This window comes from Ursus maritimus (assembly GCF_017311325.1).
Source record: "Ursus maritimus isolate PB19 chromosome X unlocalized genomic scaffold, ASM1731132v1 scaffold_X1, whole genome shotgun sequence".
In the NCBI taxonomy this organism is placed as follows: Eukaryota; Metazoa; Chordata; class Mammalia; order Carnivora; family Ursidae; genus Ursus; species Ursus maritimus.
Genome location: NW_024423319.1, coordinates 118,548,842 through 118,569,678, shown reverse-complemented (window position 1 = coordinate 118,569,678; position 20,837 = coordinate 118,548,842). Strand labels below are relative to the sequence as shown.

At 51.3% G+C, this 20,837-nt stretch overlaps 2 protein-coding genes across 4 annotated transcripts in view; one reads left to right on the top strand and one right to left on the bottom strand.

Annotated features, from left to right (window-relative positions):
* The window catches only part of TBL1X (transducin beta like 1 X-linked), a 216,284-nt gene extending 210,100 nt beyond the window's left edge, over nucleotides 1-6,184 (top strand). For all 3 annotated transcript variants that reach the window (XM_040634610.1, XM_040634611.1, XM_040634612.1), the window contains 2 exons: nucleotides 1,679-1,780; nucleotides 2,758-6,184. In XM_040634610.1, coding sequence (XP_040490544.1) covers nucleotides 1,679-1,780; nucleotides 2,758-2,784 — 129 coding nt within the window. In that variant the 3' untranslated portion in view covers nucleotides 2,785-6,184. The remainder of the gene's footprint in view (nucleotides 1-1,678; nucleotides 1,781-2,757) is intronic.
* A 3,167-nt stretch (nucleotides 6,185-9,351) lies between these two features.
* GPR143 (G protein-coupled receptor 143) overlaps nucleotides 9,352-20,837 on the bottom strand; it is a 37,928-nt gene continuing 26,442 nt past the window's right edge. Inside the window, 1 exon segment of the mRNA XM_040638308.1 lies at nucleotides 9,352-9,746. Within this exon segment, the coding sequence (XP_040494242.1) occupies nucleotides 9,652-9,746 (95 nt within the window). The 3' untranslated portion in view covers nucleotides 9,352-9,651.

The following is a 20,837-nucleotide window of genomic DNA, read 5'->3' as shown; positions in this document are numbered from 1 at the left end:
TCTACCTGCCTCCTCCTTTTCTTGGGCACAGGCGTCTCCAGAGACGCGGCCCTGTGGTTACTGCAGTTGGGGGGTGGACAGGTAGCCTTCCATTTGCACTCTCCAGGAGCAGCAGGCAACGGGGCTGAGGCCCGCCCTGGCCACGTCTGTGCCCCAGCAATACCCGCGGCATAACAGAAATCTGCCCATTGAGTAGAATGGGCAGGAGCTAGCAGAATACAGAGTATTACCTTGGGGACTCAGCTGTTGGTCCTCCTAATGAAGGAGATGGTCGTATGGTAGGAGTCCTTGAAAATAGCCAGTGATCCATTTTGTTGGATCTCGGGATGGATCACGTGGCTTCCCTGCACCCCTTTTCACGTGACCTACCTTCTTGATTCCCTTGGGCTTGGCTGACGTTCGGATGGATTCACATTCTGGAGTCCATGTGCCCCTTGTGGCTGGGGGAGATGGGGCATGGGCCAGGGTAACTGGCACAGCCGTGCGGGGGTCCACTGAGACCTCAGGCTTCCCAGGGACTGCCTTACCTAAACCACATCCTCTTGCGGAAGGAGAGGCGATGGTGGGCCCTGTGTGGAGCCAGCCTCTCTAGATGGGCCTCCTGGAAAACACATCCCAGGGACAGCAGGCCAGAGTCTCTTCATGAAACACTTGCTGGAAATCATGCTGGCTCGGTTTGTAAAATGACATCGTTCCTTAGGGGCTCCCTACTGTCAAAAACTCGTCAAATTGTATCACTCCCTTTGTATAAATCACAACACTCTGAGATGTTTTTTTTTTAAAGATTTTTTTTTTTAATTGTTTAGATTTTTTTTGAGAGAGGGAGAGCGAGCGAGCACAAGTGGTGGGGAGAGGGAGAGGGAGAGGCGGACTCCCCACTGAGCAGGGAGCCCGATGCGGGACTCGACCCCAGGACCCTGAGATCATGACCTGAGCGGGGGGTGGACGCTGAATCGACGGGGCCACCCAGGCACCTTGTTTTTAAGTAAACTCTGCACCCAACGTGGGGCTGGAATTTATGACCCCAGGATCAAGGGTCATATTCTCTACTGGCTGAGGCAGACAGGTACCCCCGAGACACATTTTTTTTCAAGATTTTATTAGAGATCATGAGCAGGGGGCAGAGGGAGAGGCAGGCTCTTCGCTGAGCAGGGAGCTGGATGCAGGGCTCGATCCCAGGACCCTGAGATCATGACCTGAGCCGAAGGCGGACGCTTCACCCACTGAGCCACCCAGGTACCCTCTTGGAGACATTTTAATTAAAGGTCACTTTAATTCTCAGTGAGAGGTAAATATAAAAAAATATGTCACAGCGTCGACCTTTTCCCTGCTGTGTTCCCATCTCGTAGAACAGCTGCCCCGTCTGCACGGCACCATCAGTCACTGGCTGGGAGGGGCCCGAGGAGGAGCCACCTCCCCAGCCGTGTCCAGGCCCGGGTGGTGGACCACCAAGGGCTACGTGTAGGCTCCCGGTGGAGGCAGGTCTGAAGGCACGTTATCTGCAGCCACCAGATAACCACATTGCTTTTCTGTGCGTCTGACAACTTAGCAGCTGTCCGTGACGACACAGTGGGATAACATCTCGGGGTGACATCCCAAGGAGCGGCTCCTTGTAGCACATCCCTGCATTGCGTGCCCTGTGCGTCCTGAGTGATGACTGCTGTGCTTTGCTTTGCAGAGCGGGAGTCTGGTGCACAGCTACCGAGGCACTGGCGGCATCTTCGAGGTGTGCTGGAACGCCCGAGGGGACAAAGTGGGCGCCAGCGCGTCCGACGGCTCTGTAAGCAGCACCTGTGGCTGGACGGGGAGTGGAGGGGCCAGGGCGGGAAGGTGAAAAGACGGGCAACCTGACACCTGACTGCACTTCCTGGAGCGGGGCGGGGGGGGGGGTGGGCCCTGGTCTCCGAGAGCCTTGCACACAGTAGGTATTCAGTGAATGTGTTTTGGGTGAAGGAAACTTCTGGGCTGGATCCCGTTGGGTTGGCACCATTTGAGAATGGCTGCCTGTTCCTCCCTTCCAGGTTGTCATTCTGGCCAACATTTTCTCAGGGAAATTGGTGATTCTGCCCCCACGAGGACATTGGACAATGTCTGGAGGTGTTTCTGGTTGTCCCTACTTCGGGGGGGGCGCCTGGCGTCTGGTGGGTGGAGGGCAAGAATGCTGCCAAGCCTGCTACAAGGCCCGGGACGGCCCCACAGCAGGGAAGCATCCGGCCGTAAATACCACTGGTGCTGACGCCGAGAAACTTGCTCCTGTCTTAGCTCCACGTTTGTGCCCCTGACCTGGGCCCTGCGGTGGTGAGGGCACAGCCTTTCCTTCCATAGGTCTCCTGGCTCCCAGTGGTCCTACTCTGGTCCCATGAGATGTCTAGCCTTTTAGTTCATTCCTGCAGTTGAGCTCCAAGGCCGGGGGGTAGCAGAGAAGGGCTTGCAAAGTGTCCACGTGGGCCCCCCGTGTTCCCAGCATCCGTGTGCTCAGGCTTGAGTTGTCACCTACCCCGTCACGACGCGTCCACTCCCATTTCTTCCCAGCACTGCCCTCGACCTGGCTTTTCCGTGCCGCGCCGTTTGCTTGGGGTTGGTTGGCCAGATGCTCAGACACTGGCCTCTTACTGGAGTTTCTCTGAACCTTCGTGACTGTGTGCCAATAAAACTTTATTTACAAAACACGGGTGATGAGCCAGATTTGGTCCAAGGGCTGTAAAGGCATCTTGGTGGTGTCTGTGAAGATAACAGGCACTTTCTCTTTCTTTCCAGGTGTGTGTTTTAGATCTTCGGAAGTAAACACAAAATATTATAGAAAAGAATTCTAACGGACCAGCAGTGAATGTGTGGGGTTGCAGACACAGTTCGCTCCGCTCTGAAACTCTATGAACTTGACTTGCATTAGAGTGTACTTGGAAATCAGCTCATCCCTGGCCACGGGAGTCTCTATTTTTTCGTAACCTTCATCAAGAAGTTTAAAACAGAAACATACACAGTCCTATCAAAGGGGGAAAGAACGGTTTCCACCCAGAACATTCAGCCTGGGAAGCACAAAGCCACCAGTGAAACGGTGCACGGTTTGGTTTCCATCCAGGACAGGCTCTGATGGCTGAGAGGAGAAAAGAAAAAGGAGGAAAAAAAAAGCTGTGCCAAAAAAAGGAAAAACAAGAAAAATGCTGTGATAAACCAAAAGGGGGGGAGGGGACTCTCCTCCACGTGGCGGGTTTGTTTTTTCCCTAACAATTTGGACACTACAGTTCTCACAAAGGATGTTCAAAGACCAGTTTGTACCGATGAAATGCGCAACTTTGTAATCCCAACACTTTCTATTTTCTAGAATCTTCTTTGTCCGGTGGTTTTTCTATTGGCTGGAATCCTGTCGTCTGGGGGCCTTCAGTCTGAGATGGAAACTGTTTTTGGTGTGTTGCTTCTTTCCCGTTGTCTGCCCCCACCCCCGCACCTGTCTCCTTCGTTCCGTGTGGTCTTGTCTACCCTCCGTAGATGCAGCCTCATGGACACCATGACGAAATCCTGGACGGACAGCTTCCCCGTCCCCTCCCCCATCGCCCCTCGCTCACTCTCTCTCTGTCCCTTTCTCATAGTCGCTTCGGATCTTAGGTCTCAAGGGCACTTTCGGCGCGTAATAAGTGCTTTATGTAAGCAGGCAGGGCAGGGGGACTTTTTACAGGAGAAAAAAAAATACTTATGAGAGAGCCCGGAGTATTTTTGGAAAAAAAAATATTTTTATGTTAAAACAATTTTAAAATCCTAAAATGGCCATCAGACATAGAGAGTTTTGTGTGATTCATATTTTAAACAAATTTTAGGAAGACACAGGCAGGGTCTGAGGTCGCTTTTTCCTTTCCCTTCAGCTTCATGAAAGGTGGTTAGAAGTCTGGGTGGGGAAAGGTCAGTCCTGTGCATTGGCCACGGGATTGCTCTGCAGCCAGAGCGTGAGGTCCCAGCACGTTTTGGTTCGAAGAAGAGCATTGCGTCTTGCAGGGCGTGTGTGCCCTCGTAGCCGGCGGGAGAGAGAGGAAGAACAATGCCCTCTGACCCCAAGAAGCATTCCCCAAACCAAATGGTATTGAAGAAGCCATCACGACTGACGGCTGGGCTCGATGTCCCCTCGACATCTCGTTGACGGCACTATACATACCGGGGGTCGTGTCATCGAGAGCAGGGTGACCCGTCCTTGCAACACTGACATAAAAGGCTCCAGGATCTCCCCTGGTCTCCCGATGACAGAAAAGAATGGGAAAGGAAGATGTTCAGTCCCGGAAGTGAATTACATAGGTAGAAACGTCACTAATAATTTCTGCTGTCTTCATAATTTCTTTCTCTCGCAAGAGACTAGGAGAAAGATTTTTTTTTTAAATAATGAATCTTTTTACTGTTTTTAAAAAATTAAACATGGCTTTGTGTTCCTAGAGGAGTTTCCTTTCATTGGATCAGGTGACCTTTGTACTCTTGTTGTCATAACCCAACACGACCTAGTTTTTAAATGAGCAGTGGGGAAGGACCGAAAGCTGAGGCCTCCTGCCTCCTCTGTTTCCCAGCGGGTACAGGAAGGGATGAGGAAGCTGGCCAGGCCTGGGGGCGGGGGTCCGGTCCTGGGCAGGTGTCAGCTGGGTCGTGTGTTCCAGCCATGAGACAGGACGTTAGAGGGTGGCATCCATCCATGCAGCCGAAACCCAACGGGCAGGAGAAGGGCTTCCGCAGAACCTGGAAGGGCCGGGACTGGCTACAAAGACCAGAGTGTGCATCCTTCTCATATCATTAATTGGCTTGGATTTCAGAGTCGTTCACAGCTGGTCTACATGGGACCCAAAAAGTGCTCTTGCGGACGACTTGGGTATTTTACTCAGGCTCTGTTGCCTAAGTGCTTCGGCCAGGGGTCAGAGTTCTGTGGAGTCGCCTCTCCCATCTTTAAAGATAGCAGATGATGATTCATTGCCCGGCCCCAAGACATCATTAGGTTTGCGATGCAGTGTGTTGGGGGTCCAGACCAACACCATCTTGACTCCCCACCCCAAGTAAGGATGTCCCCTCTACAGAGCATACGTTGTCGAGGGGTGGCCCGTGTTCGGGACATGGCTTGTGTTTGACAAATCAAACAAACACTGTTGGGTGGCCATGGCGAGACATCCTGTGAGGGGTTCAGCAGACACTCTTCACAGGAGGTCGGGAGCCCGGGCTTTAGCCTCCTGCCAACTCAGAGCCGCTTGGGAATGGTCAGGTAGGAGCCAAGGGCTGCGAGGCCATGCGCAGCACAGGCTTGACCCCTGTGTGCAGAGGGGAGGCTGGTGAGGACAAAGGTCGACGTCCGCTGCCTAGCTTCCCCGAGCAGCCCTTGCAGAGGAAGCGTCCCACGGGCCTGAGAGGGACCGACCATGAGCGTGCGGGCAGCACCCCTTCCATCCGTCCCCGTCCCCAGCACAACCACCGCGACCATCGAGCCTGCCACGTTTGCCCTGCTGCCAGAAAGCTAGAAGATTGATCTCTGTCCTTGAGGGACGGCCCGTGGGCGAAGTTACTGTTTGTCCTTGTTTACAGCTCTGAGAAATTGTGGGTAAATGCTTAAGTCTGACTGACCACACGGAACCTAGATTCTGAAATCTGAGTAACACGATGATCCTTCCTAGAACCTTCGGTTGGGTTTCAAGTGACCAAGACCGTGTCCCGCACGCCCAGCTGGCAGAGGGATCCTGCCCCACGGCGGGGGGACCGAAAGGGCCAGACGTGACAGGGTGTCCACCCTCCGACCCCACACGACACCTAGGACTTGACGTTTGTTTCGTCTTTCTAAAACTAGATCACGGCGCCAAGTGAAGTGCACTTTGTCAGATGTGAGGGTCTGCTTTGTTGTTACTTTTAACCTTCTGTTCCACTTTTTTTTTTTAAATCGTGTTTCTTGTCAAATGCAGAAATGTTCCTTCCGCCACTCACTGAAGTTTTGAATTCTGGCTTCTGCAGTTTTTATTGTCTGTGTCAGACGTACAGCCAGATGTGGTCCTCTGTCTGCATTTTCTAGATTCTGTTCCATCCACATCGACCCCCGTTTTGTTCTCTCCACCCCCACTCACCCTCACGCTCTCTGAGAAAAAGAATCACCTTCTGTGTCGTAGCTCATTTGTTTCAAGAGAAAATCAACAGATCATACTCAGTGTCTTGAATAAATTGCTCTATTTTGATATTAGAGAACTCAGTGAGTGTGCGTTCTTGCTCTCGCAGGGGGAACTCTTGGGCCCCCGTGGACACGGATGGGTGAAGACCAAACTCTGCCTGTTCTCAAGGAAACTACTTGAGTGCCCCTTTCCGGGGCTGCTCTGCTGAAACGGGGCCACAGTGACCGTCACAGGTTTTGTAACGGGAGCGTGTTTCCACCTGTTCCTCCTCTACCTTAGTCCAGGCTGGCGGGGGTAAAAAGAGCAGAGGGGTCTTAGCAGCAGGCGGGTTTGCTGGGAGACTGAGCTCAAGGACTAGCGTTGAGCCATTTGAGGACCCCAAAGTCACAGGACGTGGGTGACTCCGCGGTACACATTAACGTTCCGCACGCTGACCGACATCTGCTCTGTGCCACATGGCAACTGCCGTTTCGTGTCCCCTTAATCAATCGGTGGGTGCTCCGTAATTACTGGGTGTTGCTACCGCGCGATGAGGAAGGAGGCAGGCGAGGAGGAGGGCAGAGCACTCCTGCACGGTACGTACTTGCCCTACGAGTCACCAACAAGGTCACGGTGTCCTTCCCGCCAATTCCGACGTGATCCTGCACCAGAACGAAGCCGACAGCTGGGGTCCCAGGGCTGTCTGGGAGGGACACAGCCTGCTTTTTCTTTTTGATAACTCCAAGTTGACCGAGCACGTCCCCACAGTTGGGGCATTCGGGGGAAACACAGCCACGGAAGGTCCTGGGAAGAACCTAGTTGCAAGCATGGCCGTGTGGTGGCGGGGGGTGGGAGGCAGCACATGTCAGGGTTCCCAGGGGCAGAGGCGTACGTGACGTGTGGCTTTGGTGGGATCACACAGCTTTAAATGGGGTTCTTTATACCAGAGAGGAAGCCGGACTTTGTTTTATTTTGGACATCTTCAGCTTTGGTCCCTTCACAGGACTTGGACCGTCCCATCTTGATGCGGTTCCTAAAGGGTATTTACGAATGTTCTTCCTGTTCGCGGGAAGCTCTCTGGGCACCTGCGCGCGCTGGCCGTTCGTGACCGTGGACGGAGACCCAGACGTCGCTTTGTGAGCTGCGTGAGAATGGGCAGGACCCTGTGGGAAGCAGTGCTGTGTCTGCCCTTACCAAACGCTCAGAATGTGGCCGAATCGTTCTTTTTCCAGCCTGGCTCCCTTTCCTCTGAGATGCGTCACCCACGACACACTTCCACCTCGAGCAGGACACAGACGGTGCGGGGACCGGTGTGGGAGACGGCGGGACACTACTCTGCGCGGTGTTACCTTCCACTAAAACGTACATGCTCCGGAGAGCGGGGGCTCTGACGAGGAGCCTGTCGTTTCGCCAAGCGAGAGCAACTGGGAGAAACCGCAGGAAAGCCGCTGGGTGGGACACGTTCTACCCAGAGTGCGCGCTGTACGTGAGCTTGACGGCATTCCGCTAATAGGCGACGTGAGCAGAGTCCTCGAGACGTATCCTGAGCTGTGACAGATCGGCGGGCTCCTAACCTGGCCGATACACCAAAATCACACGGAAGTCACCCGGTAGGACCGCCTCGCTTTCCCACCCAAACTACACCCCCAGCGACGAACGCCTCCGTGGTGTCCAGCCGGCCCAGACTCGTGGGTCGCCGGCACCGCGCCTTCTCAAAAACGTCCCTCCCTTGTCATTACTGCCTTCTCTCCACTGGATCGTGGCCCTTCGCGCCCCCGAGCTTTCTAGCACCCACCAGCTACAAAACCGTCGCGAGCCCCCCTGCAGCAACCTGCCTGACCGGGAAATCGCTTCAGACCAGGCTGCCCGTCACTGTCTCGTGTATTCCTCTGCTCAGCTGTCTCCTCACCAGAGCGACTTGATACGCTATGTCTCTGACAGTCATTCGCGTGTCCCCAGGGCGTCCGCGGACTCGCTCGGTGCCTGTCCAGTAGGCGCGAGGAGGGATGCACGCACCTTCTGCCCCCCACCCCATAAAAACCACCGTGCTGGCCGGTGACCGGGACCCCCCGTCGAGGAGGAGTTGTACCTGGATCGTCAGATCAGACAAACTTCTTACTTGCAAGCTTCTGAACCTGACTCTGGCCAGCGTAAGCCGAAAAGAATGAATGAGGATCTTGGGCCTGGAGACCACACAGGCAGGAACAGCCAAACTGAGGCTACGGGATTGGTCGCATGCAGGGAACGCGCACAGACACACAACTGGGTGCTGCCCACCCCCCGACACTGGATGCCGGACTGTGGCCCCCGGAAAGCACTCCAGCTGCTTGCAAAGCGGGCGTGCCTACTGCCAACCCCTCTCGGACATGCTTCCGTCAGCCCATTCCCTTGGGCACTAGCTTCTAACCTAGACTGGGGGACGGGTCTGTTGAGTTCCATGTCTTGCTCCAGGTGTTGGGGAGGCCGGGAAAGCGAGGAGCTGGCCTCCCTGCTTCTGGGGTGGGGTGGGCTGGCCTCAGGCCACTGGGGGAACCATCACGCAGAAGGGGGCTTCCGATGCTGGGGGAGACCGAGTGTCAACACAGAGTGGGAGGGCAGATCCACCCAGAAAAGCTAGGGCTCGTTCGCACGTCCTTGACACTCTGGATCACGGTGCGCGTCATCTAGCACGGGGCCACCCTTAGGAACGCACGGCCCTGGGCACCATGGTCACAGTCCAAGTGTGCCCGAATCCCATCAGCAACCAAGCGACTTTCCAAAAGTACAGCTCTAGGAGCTTCCTGGACCGCTTGTCTCGAGTAAGTGGAGTCGTCTGACATGAAGGGAGGATCGCGTAACCCAGCTGTCTGCAGTGTCCTGAGAAAACAGCATCTTGCTTTCTAGAGGCCTACCTAGGTGGCTTGCAACTCCAGTGCCCACTGCAGTATGTTTGCCGATGAATAAAAAATGCATTTAAAACTTTTAAATATACATAGATTGCAACTGATAGAAAGATTCCAAGCTAGGCAATGATCTAAAGCACATTCTAAGGTCTCCTTAGACTATGTCCCTGCCCGGCACGGCACGGGCACCGACGGCTACGTTAGAGATGGAGACCTGGACCCTTCTCTGCCCCCAGTGGCGCGGGAAGGGCACGCTGTGCGGCCGCCCCCGTCCATCCTGCGGCGTCTCTACTCTGCTGTGTCTGCACCATCAAGACCTCACTCAAGAGCGTTTGCTAGAGGTGTTGTTCGGACAGCATGCACGTCGGGCCGGCAGCTCAGTCACAACTACGTTGTTTTATTAACCCTTCTAGAGACCTGGGTATGCATTTACATTACAGCGGCCAGCCTCAGGAAGACCCCGGGCAGCAGAGGATGGAGACGTTCCTGTGGGTCTGGAAGGAAGGAATTCTCCTCCTGTCCCCAGTCACGCTCCCAGGTCCTCTCTCATCAGACACATTCCTCGGGAAGAAACCCTAACAGGCTGATGACGGAAGATCTGGGGGCAGAACACAGTTCTCAAGAACGAGGACTGCAGAGCCTGAGGACATGGCGTCTGGACCCCTGTCCCGTGCCTCTCATAGGTCTCCCCGGGGTGTGGGAACAGAATCAACCTCATTTTCGTTGCGGGACTCACTTGCGACATGGATTTCAACTGTGCTGGCATCAGAACCTGGGGAGGAAAAGAGAAAAGACTGTGACGGTGTCGGTGTCCCTGAGGGTCTCTCTCCAGCCACCAGTGCCCGACTCCACGGCCGTCTTGAGCCCCTGCACCCCTTCTTCCAGGCCTCTGCACCGGCGGCTATGTGTGCGTCGGGCCGAACCACAGGGATGCTGTCGACCGAATGGAAACCAGCTGTGGACATGGGGAGGCTTCAGAGCCCTGTGCTGTCGGACTGGGGAGCGTGAGGTCACGGGGCCCTGTGTGACCGCTGGGGCAGCAGCCCCAGGGGGCGCTCCCTTCGGCAGGAGGACCCCACAGTCGCCCGGTCATCTGTACTCAAGTCCAGGAGGGCTCCAGGTGGCGGGAGACCACCCGCCCCTGTCAAATGAAAACACCTTTGGACTGTCTTTTCACGGTCAATGCCCTGTGGTTTCGGGGGCGGGGGGGGAGTGGGTGCCGATCAGCGGAATTACTCCTGCCAACAGCGTCGTCCCGAAGGTCTGTTCATGCCAGTAACACATGTTCCCTCAGAACCTGTGCAGGTCCTTTGGATCGGACGTCAGAGCCGTTCTTTCATGCCGCAAGCGTCCGGGCATGCCTGCTGTGCTCCAGGTTCTGGGTTGCGTGTGGGGAACACACGTGGAAGACACGAAGACGGGTGGCCCTTGCAACTCTGCATGGGGCAAGTGACTGCCCTTCATGAGTATCTCCAAATCCCAGACTCCGTCCATCCATGGGCCTTGCTGGTTATTGGATCTCCACTCACTCACACTCTCTGTTCACTCAATGCTCGAGCACACAGGCCTCTCACACGCCCAGCTCAGTTCTGCCACAGGGCCTTTGCACATCACTTCTGCCTGTAAAGCTCTTTTCCAGATTTTTCTCACAGCTCGCTTCTACACTTCATTCAGATCTCAATTCAAATGACACTGGGTGTTCAGCGGTAGGATTCTCACCTTCCAGATCTCAGCTCAAGTGTTCCCTCATCCTCAGGGAGAAATCCAGGACACTCTAAAGCCACGCTCCTCCCCTTATGGGTTTTTCTTCACAGCACCTCTTGCTACCTGGAATATTGTATAATCATTTGTCCTTGTCATTCTCTGTCTCTGCCACTGCAATGAACAGTCCCACTGGACAAGAAATATGTCTACTGTAGTCACCATAGTATCGGCAGCGCCTCAAGGAACAGCAGGCACAGAGAAGGTGCTCAAGAAAGAAGTGCTGAATGGATACGTTTAGCGGAGCAAGTGCCTGACGTCAGCTGCCTGCAGCTAGCACCCAGCGCATTAATGGAGACGGAGGCGTACAAAGAGGGGCAGGAACAAGCAGAATTTAAAAAGGGATGCAGGCAGGGCTGTGGGGAGCGTGTCAGGAGCACAAGCACGTCCGCGTTCTGTGGAGAAGTGGAGACAGTAGCGTAGATGTCGGGAATGTCTAGGAAAGCCTGAGTTACAGGAAAAGACGATGATATGACCAAGAAAAACCAAGTGTGGCACCGCAGGGACCCCCACCCACACCCCGCCACACACACACCTGTTGGGGGAGCAGCAGAGCTTCCTCCCGGGGCTGGATGATGAGGAGTCGGGGAGAGCAGAGGTCTGAGTACGTCAGACTCGGTTTAATGAGCCCCACAAAGACGGGAATGTAGACGGGCGGAAGCAGTGATCAGGGTCCCAGCACCTACAGCCACATCCCGAGGAGAATGTGGGTCGCCACCAAGGATGGTGGGAGAAGACTTTCTGTTGGGGCGGTGAGCCTGCTCTTACAGGAGACCAGGCACCGGCGGGAAGACTTCTAGAAGACACTTCTAAGACTGCATTGCTGCTGGAGGGCAGCTGACACTTCAAAAAGATTTGATTTTCGCAGGGTCGCCCGTTGTTTATGAGGACATCCTGAGCTCGTGGGAACTTGTGTGTGGCTTCTGTGGTCTTTGCAAAGTCCCGGAGAGATGGCGGGGGGGGGATATCACATGGTGGCTTGTGATCAAGGTCTGGGCTGAGGACGCTCCCCCGTGACCTCACACTTCAGGGCAAGCTCTGGATCCCGTGGCTTTTTAAAAGTTCCTGGTCCTTTCATCCTCCCCCTGGGGCTCCATGCAGGAAATGCATTTGTGCCACAACAGCGTTCTCAGATGCCAGTGCTGCCGCGGCCAGGCCACCTGAGCCCAGCCCGGCCTGCACGGACGTCCCAGGATGTCCGCAGCCGCGGGCTTGTTGGCAGGCCTGCACGTCCATGGGTTTTCTCTTCTGGTCTTAAAGGTCTCCACAAAGAGAAAATGTGCTGGCTGAGCAAGTCTCAGAGATGATAATCCAATGAGGTGACGGGGGATGTGGACTAATTCTCTATTGGTGCCAATTGTGAGTTCCTGACGAGTGTCCCTGCAGGCTCTGCACATGCCAGCAAGCTCACGGTGCCCAAGGGCCAACCCCCTTCCTTTTTTTTTTTTTTTTTTTTTTTAAAGATTTTATTTATTTATTTGACAGAGACAGCCAGCGAGAGAGGGAACACAAGCAGGAGGAGTGGGAGAGGAAGAAGCAGGCTCATAACAGAGGAGCCTGATGTGGGGCTCGATCCCACAACACCGGGATCACGCCCTGAGCCGAAGGCAGGCACTTAACCGCTGCGCCACCCAGGTGCCCCCCAACCCCCTTCCTAGTCACTCTCTCTGGTGAGCCCTGGCAGCCCAGGAGGGTTCTTAAAACTTCCTGGCCCCACACAGATCTAAGATTTAGGAAAGCACACTGGATGTCTCTTGCACCCTCATGGATTCCTTGAAAGCCTCAAAGCTCTAGATCAGAAAGCCCCAATTCGTGGGCACCCATGAGCCACAGAGAACGTAAGACCCCTGGGCCTGGATCGCCTTCAAGGTGTGGACTTTGATTCAGGGAGTGCAGCAGAGTCAGAGCCGGGAGTATGTTCTCTTCCACACTTCCCTAGCAGCTACCATCCACAGGGCCACCTGGTGTTACATTCAGGAGGGCAAGCGACAACAGGGAATGAAAGCTAAGATAAGAAATTGCGTGAGTGAGAGGCAATTGTGGAGGAGAGAAATGTGGAGGACACAAGGAAATATAGGAGAGAACAGAACTGTGGGAAAGAATGGGGATTCTGGAGAGAATGGGGAACTGTGGGAGAGAAATAAAATTTGGGGAGATGGACTTGTGAGGGAGCATGAAAAACTAAGGGAGAGAATCGTGGCAAAAACAGAGTACTGTGGGAAAGAACAGAGACCTATGGGGAAGAAGAGAGAATGGTGGGAGACAGGCAATTGTGAGAAGGGAGTGTGGGGAAGAGCAGGGTAGTTAAGGAGAAACAGAATTTTAGGAAAAAACAAGGCATGGAGGAAAACAGCATTGTAGAAGAAAACAGATTTGTGAGAGACAATGAAACACCCAGAATTGTGGGAGAAAGTGGAAAATTGTGGGAAAGAGAACTGAGAGAACTAGGCTATGGAGAGTATGGGAAATTATGGGACAGGCACCGTAGGACAAAAAGGGTTATGGGAGAGAAAGAATTACGGGAGAGAAGGAATTCCACAAGAGACAGAAGACTGTGGGTGAGACAAGGGATTACGGAAAAGGAAGGAGAACTGTGGGACAGAAATGGAGTTAATGGGAACAAAGGGATTACAGAGGAGAAAGGGGAATTGTGGGAAAAGGGGGATGATGAGAAAAATAGCGCACTGTGGGAAAGACAAAAGATCATGGCAGTGAAAGGGGAATTGTGGGAATGATAGAAGATAATGAGAAGGAAAAGGAGTATTAGGGAGAACAAAGGAAATTGGGGAAAATGTATTATGGGAGAAACAGGACTAGTGAGAAAACAACTGTGGGGGAGAATGAAGAATTGTGGGATAGAGGCAGTATTTTTTTTTTTTTTGCTGGTCTCCTAATGAGGAATGATGGGAGAAGAAATGGTTCATGGGAGACGTGAGGAATGGTGGGAGAAGAAATGGTTTCTGGGAGATGTGGGGAATGGTGGGAGAAGGAATGGATTGTGGGAGAAATAAAGAATGGTGGGAAAAGAAATGGATTGTGGGAGATGTGAGGCATGCGGGAGAGGCAAGGGATTATGGGAGAAATGAACGGTGGGAGTAGAAATGGTTTATGGGCGATGTGGGGCATGGTGGGAAAAGAAATGGTTTATGGGCGATGTGGGGCACGGTGGGAAAAGAAATGGTTAACAGGTGATGCGGGGCATGGTGGAAGAAATAGTTTATGGGAAACGTGAGGAACGGCAGAGAAAATGGATTGTGGGAGAGGCAGGGGATTTTAGGAAAAGGAATGGATTGTGGGAAACAGGAATGGTGGGAGAAGCAATGGCTTGTGGGAGATGGGGCATGGTGGGAGAAGCAGGGGATTGTGGGAGGGGTGTGGAATGGTGGCAGAAGCAATGGTTTCTGGGAGATATGAAGACTAGTGGGCAAAGAAATGGTTTATGGGAGATGTGCAGCATGCCAGAAGAACTGGATCGTGGGAGAGGCAGGGGACTGTGAGAAAAGGAATGGACTGTTGGAGATACGGGGCATGGTGGGAGAAGAAATGGATTGCAGGAGATACAGGGCATGATGGGGAAAAAAATGATTTGTGGGAGATATGGGACATAGCCACAGAAGGAATGGATTGTGGGAAAGGGGATTGATTGTGGGAGACGTGAGGAATGGTGGGAGAAGAAATGGTTTATGGGAAATGGGCATGGCGGCTGAAGGAATGAATTGTGGGAGAGGCAATGGATTGTGGGAGACATGAGGAATGGTGGGAGAAGAAACGGCTTATGGGAAATGTGCAGCATGGCGGCAGAAGAAATGGATTGTGGGAGGTGTGGGGCATTGTGGGAGACGCAGGGGATCGTGGGAGGGCTGAGGTATGATGGGAGAAGCAATGGTTTATGGGAGATATGGGACATGGCCTCAGAAGGAATGGATTGTGGGAAAGGCGAGGAATGATGGCAGAAGCAGTGGTTTATGGGAGACGTTGGGGATGGTGGAAGAAGTGGGGATTGTGGGAGATGTGGGACATGGCGGACGAAGAAATGGTTTATGGGCGATGTGGGAGCTCAGGGGTTTCACACTCCACCACAACACTCGGGCCAGAGCCCCCGCCCTGAGCTCCGCTCTGGCCACGCCCCCCCGCCCACGTCACACCCTCAAGGTCTGCCCCAGCCACGCCCCTCCCACCAGGGCCGCAGCCCCAGCCTCACACCAGAAAGACACCCCTTGCCTCTCTCCCACATCATCCAGGCACCTGATGCAGGTTGACCTCGGAGGTGTGGGGGAAGGGATCTCCTGAAAAACACACCACCTTCTCCCACCCTCCGCACGGTTAATGCCAATGATTGATTAATGTCAGACTTATGAATTTATCCCTTCTGAGAAAAGTGTCAGTGTCCTGGTTAAAGGAGGGCCAGAAATTTGACACTAAACTTCTTAAAGCACATGGAAAGAGAAAATCATATTTTAAGTTTTTCTGGAGTTCATAAGATAAAAGCCAACCAGGTTTATGTTTGTGAGAAGTACCCTTCTATTGCCTTTTAGTTCTGAGGGAGATTCGAATTCCTTATAAAGATGGTATTTTACATGCCATTGTCGTAAGAAATTGCATACAGATGCCCTCAGTGAAAACTTGCCACAGTCACAAAGCATCATCATCGAATCAATTCTCCCACACGGACGCACTGGGTCCTCGTCTAAGCAACTCCAGGTCTCTCTTTACTTAAAAACCTTAACTGGCCTTTCAGCGGCCACATATAAAATGCAAGCTCTTTAGCAGAACCTGCAAAAACCCTTCATCATCTGTTCCCAACCTGCCGCTCTGGCTTCCGACAGCCGGTCACACCATCCCATGCGGTGGCCATCCCCCAACGGTACACACAGACGTCCTCCGCTGTCTCCACATAGGGTCTTTGTTATCTGCTAGTCCTTCTCCTCTCCCACTCTGGTCTGCTGTGCAAGACCCAGCCTGAACATCACCTCCTCTAGAAACTCTCACCCTGGGATCCCCAAAACAACACAGTCCCTGCGTTTTCCACGTTCCTTTAACACTTCACATTTCTTTCGAATAAAAACAGCACTGTCTTTACTCACTTGTGAGCTTCACACATCATACACACTCAGCTCCCGGACTAAAATGGTGCTGACGATAAAGCAGGTGCTCAAAACACATTTGCTGAAGATCAAATGCAGTTAACTTATGTTAAGTGCCTAGGAAGTGCCTGACCCCACGTCAGATGCTTCCTCATGGAGGTTCGAGGTGAGCCTCCCGGCCTTGGAGGGAATCCTAAAGTCACAGATGCTTCCGAACATGATGAATGAGCCAATTCACCACAACAGTACAGAAAAGCCTGTGTTAACGGCTTTGAATTGTGTCTCTGGGTCTTTTCTCCCGCACGTAACAGTATTTTCTGCATTATGGATAGCTCCCTGTTACTGAAAAAACCAACATCAAAGCAGCTGGAAAGAAGGAGGAAGACGACAGGCCAAGACCAAGCCCGATCTCAATCCCAAGATGACCGCTCAGAAGAGGGAGCGGACACTTGCAGCAGCACATCGCGCGGGGTCAACGAAGCCGGGTCTGCTGCGGGGGATCGCTCGGCCCTGGGCTGTTTCCCTCCTTGCACCACCTCTTTAGCCCCCAGTGAACAGCCTTGATATTTCAGATGCAGCTCAGACACTGTCACTCTCCTGTTTTGCTTCTGAATTCCACTCCTCAGACGACCATTTGGCCCGTTTCCCCTCAAACGATGAACACGTCAGATTATGTATTAACCACACAACGTGCAGATCTCTGAACCTAAGAAGAATGACCATCATGCGCACCCTGTTAGAGGTAGACAAATACTGAGTGAGATTTGCTAGAAGGGCTTGCTGTCAGCTCACTTGGCCGAGGTAACTGAACAGGGACGAGCCAGCTGAGGTTATCGGGACAGCTCATGCATGGCAAGTCCATTCCTCATACTTAGCTCCTATGTCACTCAGCTTCTCATAGCCTTAATAAACGTTGCTATTATCCAAAGACAGAGAGCTTAACCCATTACGCAATCTGAGCAAAAAAAAAAAAAAAAGTTGAAGATCCCAACTCTTCGTTTTCCTAACTTTAACTGAGATATCATTGACATAGCTCCCCAACTCTCACATTACTAAGAATTCTTTAAATCATAACTACTCTTATTTTTCTCTCTAGGCCTTCAGTTAGGCATGAGCTGCCACTGATTTTCCATCAAAAATCTGTAATTTCACATTATTACAACTGACCACTGGGCACTTATCAGGTGCAAGGGATCAAGCATTAGGACAAATGCAAGAGGAAGAATGGGACGCACAGAAATACTGGCAGTGGACACGCAGTGGTTAAAGGTGCTTTCAACCAATGTCAGCGTAACACAGGGGGGAGGGAGAGCCTTCACAGCTGGACTCTACCAAACACTTACAGAAGAGTTAATAGCTATTCTTTCCAAGGACAACATAGAAGAAAGGAAAGTTTCCAAATTCATTCTGTGAGGCCAGCATTACCCTGATAGTAAAAACCAGATAAAGACACTACGAAAAAAAGCGAACCGCAGGGCAGCATCTCTGATGAACACAGACTCGAAAATCCTCAAAAAATACTAGCAAACAGAATCCAACGATATATGAGAAAAATCGTTCCCCACAACCAAGTGGGATTTATCCCCCGGATGCAACAGTGGTTCAATATTTGCAAATCAATCAATGGGATACATCACATCAACCGAGAAAGGATTAAAAAAACAAAACAAGGATAAAAACCATGTGATCATTTCAATAGATGCAGAAAAAGCATCTGACAAAGTACAACATCCGTTCATGATAAAAGCCCCCAACAGGGGCGCCCCAGGGGGCTCAGTCGGTTAAATGTCTGCCTTCAACTCAGGTCATGATCCCGGAGTCCTGGGATGGAGTCCTGCATTGGGCTCCCTGCTCAGCAGGGAGCCTGCTTCTCTCTCCCCCTCTGCTGCTCCCCTGCTTGTGCTCTCTATCAAATAAATAAAATCTTAAAAAAAAAAAAAAAGCCCTCAACAAAGTAGGTTAAGAGGGAACAAACCTCAACATAATAAAGGCCATTTATGAAAAACCCACAGCTACCATCACGCTCAATGGTGAAAAATTGAGAGCTTTCCCCCAAAGATCAGCAGCAAGGTAAGGATGTCCACTCTCACCACTTTTAGTCAACACACTACTGGAAGTCCCAGCCACAGCAATCACATAAGAAAAACAAGTAAAAGGTAAGGAAGGTGAGGTAAGGTAAGGAAGAAGTAAAACTTTCACTATTTGCAGAAGACAGGATACTATATATAGAAAACCTGCCAGACTCCACCAAAAACTACTAGAACTGATAAATGAATTCAGTAGGTTGTAGGCTATGAAATCAATATGCAGAAATCCACTGCATGTCTGTACACGAATAATGACGCAGCAGAAAGAGAAATTAAGAAAACAATCCCACTAACAACTGCACCAAAAATAATTAAATATCTAAGAATAAACTTAACCAAAGAGGTGAAAGACCTGTACTCTGAAAACTATAAAACACTGATGAAAGTAACTGAAGACGACACAAACACATGGCAAGACAGTCTATGGTTATGGATTGGAAAAACAAGTATCGTTAACATGTCCAACTACCCAAAACAATCTACAGCTCTAAAGCTATCACTATCAAAATACCCACAGCTTTGGGTCCCTGGGTGGCTCAGTCGGTTAAGCAGCTGCCTTCTGCTCAGGTCGTGATCCCAGGGTCCGGGAATCGAGTCCCGCATCAGGCTCCCTGCTCGGCGGGCAGTCTGCTTCTCCCTCTCTTTCTACTGCTCCCCCTGCTTGTGCTCTCACTCTGTCAAATAAATAAATAAAATCTTTTAAAAAAAAATACCCACAGCTTTTTTCACAGAACTAGAACAAATAATCCTAAAATTTGTATGAAACCACACAAGACCTCGAAGAGCCAAAGCAATTTTGAAAAAGAAGAAAACTGGAGCTACCGCAATGCCAGATGTCAAAATATATTAGTAGTATCAAAACAGTGTGGTACTGGCACAAAAACAGACACATAGATCAACAGAACAGAATAGAGAGCCCAGAAATAAACCCATGACTGTAGGGTCAATCAATCTCTGAGAAAGGAGGAAAAATATACAATGAGCAAGAGACAGTCTCTTCAACAAATGGTGTTGGGGAAACTGGACAGCCACATGCCGAAGAATGAAACTGGACCACTTTCTTCTACCAAACGCAAAAATGAACTCAAAACGGATTAAAGATCTAAATGTGAGAGTGAGACCTGAAACCGTAAAAATCCTACAAGAGAGAACAGGCAGCAATGTCTCTGACATCGGCCATACCAACATTTTTCTAGACAGGTCTCCTGAGGCAAGGGAAACAAAAGCAAAAATAAACTATTGGGACTACATTGAAATAAAGTTTCTGCACAGTGATGGAAATAATCAACAGAGCTAAAAGACATCCTGTTGAAGGAGAGAAGATATTTGCACAGGACATACCCAATAAGGGGTGAGTCTCCAAAACACATAAGAGCTTATACAACAACGGCAAAACCACAAATAATCCAGCTAAAAAAATGGACAGGAGACAAAAAGACATTTCTCCAAAGAAGACATCCAGATGGCAAACAGGCCTATGAAAAAACTGCTCCACGTCACTTGGCATCGGGAAAATACAAATCAAAACCACAATGAGATCTCACCTCACACAGGTCAGAATGGCTGACCCCAACAAGACAAGAAACAGGTGTTGGCAAGGATGTGGAGAAAATGGAACCCTCGTGCACTGTTGGTGGGAATGCAAACTGGTGCAGCCACTCTGAAAATAGTATGGAGGGTCCTGAGAAATTCAGAAATAGAATCGCCATATGATCCAGTAATTCCACTACTGAGTATTTACCCAAAGATTATGAAAACACTAATTCACAAAGACATATGCGTGCCTATGTTTCCTGCTGCAGTATTTGTAACAGTCAAGTGATGGAAGCAGCCCAAGTGTCCACTGACAGATGAAGGGATAACGAAGTTGTGGTGTGTATACACCCACATACACACAATCAAATATTACTCAGCCATAAAAGAGAATGAAATCTTGCCATTTGCAACAATATAGATGTACAAGGTACGATCCTAAGTGAAATACACTTAAAGACAAATACTCCATGATTTCACTCATGTAGTGGAATTTAAGACATAAAACAAGCAAACAAACAAGAAACAAACCAAAAAGGCGCGTGGGTGGCTCAGCCGTTAAGCGTCTGCCTTCGGCTCGGGTCACGATCCCAGGGTCCTGGGATCGAACCCCAGATCGGGCTCCCTGCTCAGCGGGGTGCCTGCTTCCCCCTCTCCTGCTCCCCCTGATTGTGCTCTATCAAGTAAATGAATAAAATCTTTAAAAAAAAGAAAAGAAAAGAAAAAAGAAACAAACCACAAAACAGTCCTAATTCTAGAGAACAAACTGGGGGTGACCAGAGGGGACGTGGGCAGGGGGATGGGAGCAACAGGTGATGGGATCACCAGCGCACTGGCTGTGCCGAGCACTGGGGGACGTATACAAGTGTTCAATCACTACGTTGTACACCTGAAACTAACAGAACACTGTACGTTAACCGTAGTGGAGTTTCAAAACATAAGAAAAGAAGCAAAGAGAAAAGACTCAGGTGTTCGTTTGCACCTGCATGGTGAAAGGTTAAAAGTAAACTCAACGTTCTGTTTCAATATAGGCACGGAAGCGTCCGGACTGAGAACTCTTGAAGAAGGTCTGGCGCTAGTTCACTGGGGACGGTCCTTGGCGCTCACTGTTCAGTGCACTGGACTCGTTGCGTTGAGCATGCCCATGTATACGTTTAGAAAAGAGCTACACTTCCCGTTCTGGTGTGTGTACTGGGTTTTCCCTGTACCCACTCAGGTACCAAGGCTCAAGCTCCACCCGTAAGAGAACAGCTCTTGCGAGGCTTTCCCCTGACGTGATGCACCGCAGTGGCATCGTCTGTGCACGTAACTTACTGAGACTCAGCTGTAGTCAGTGACGGGGCGGGTGGGTGGAGGACGGGAGGGCAGGACGGCTGAGAACGACAACCTCCAGGCGAT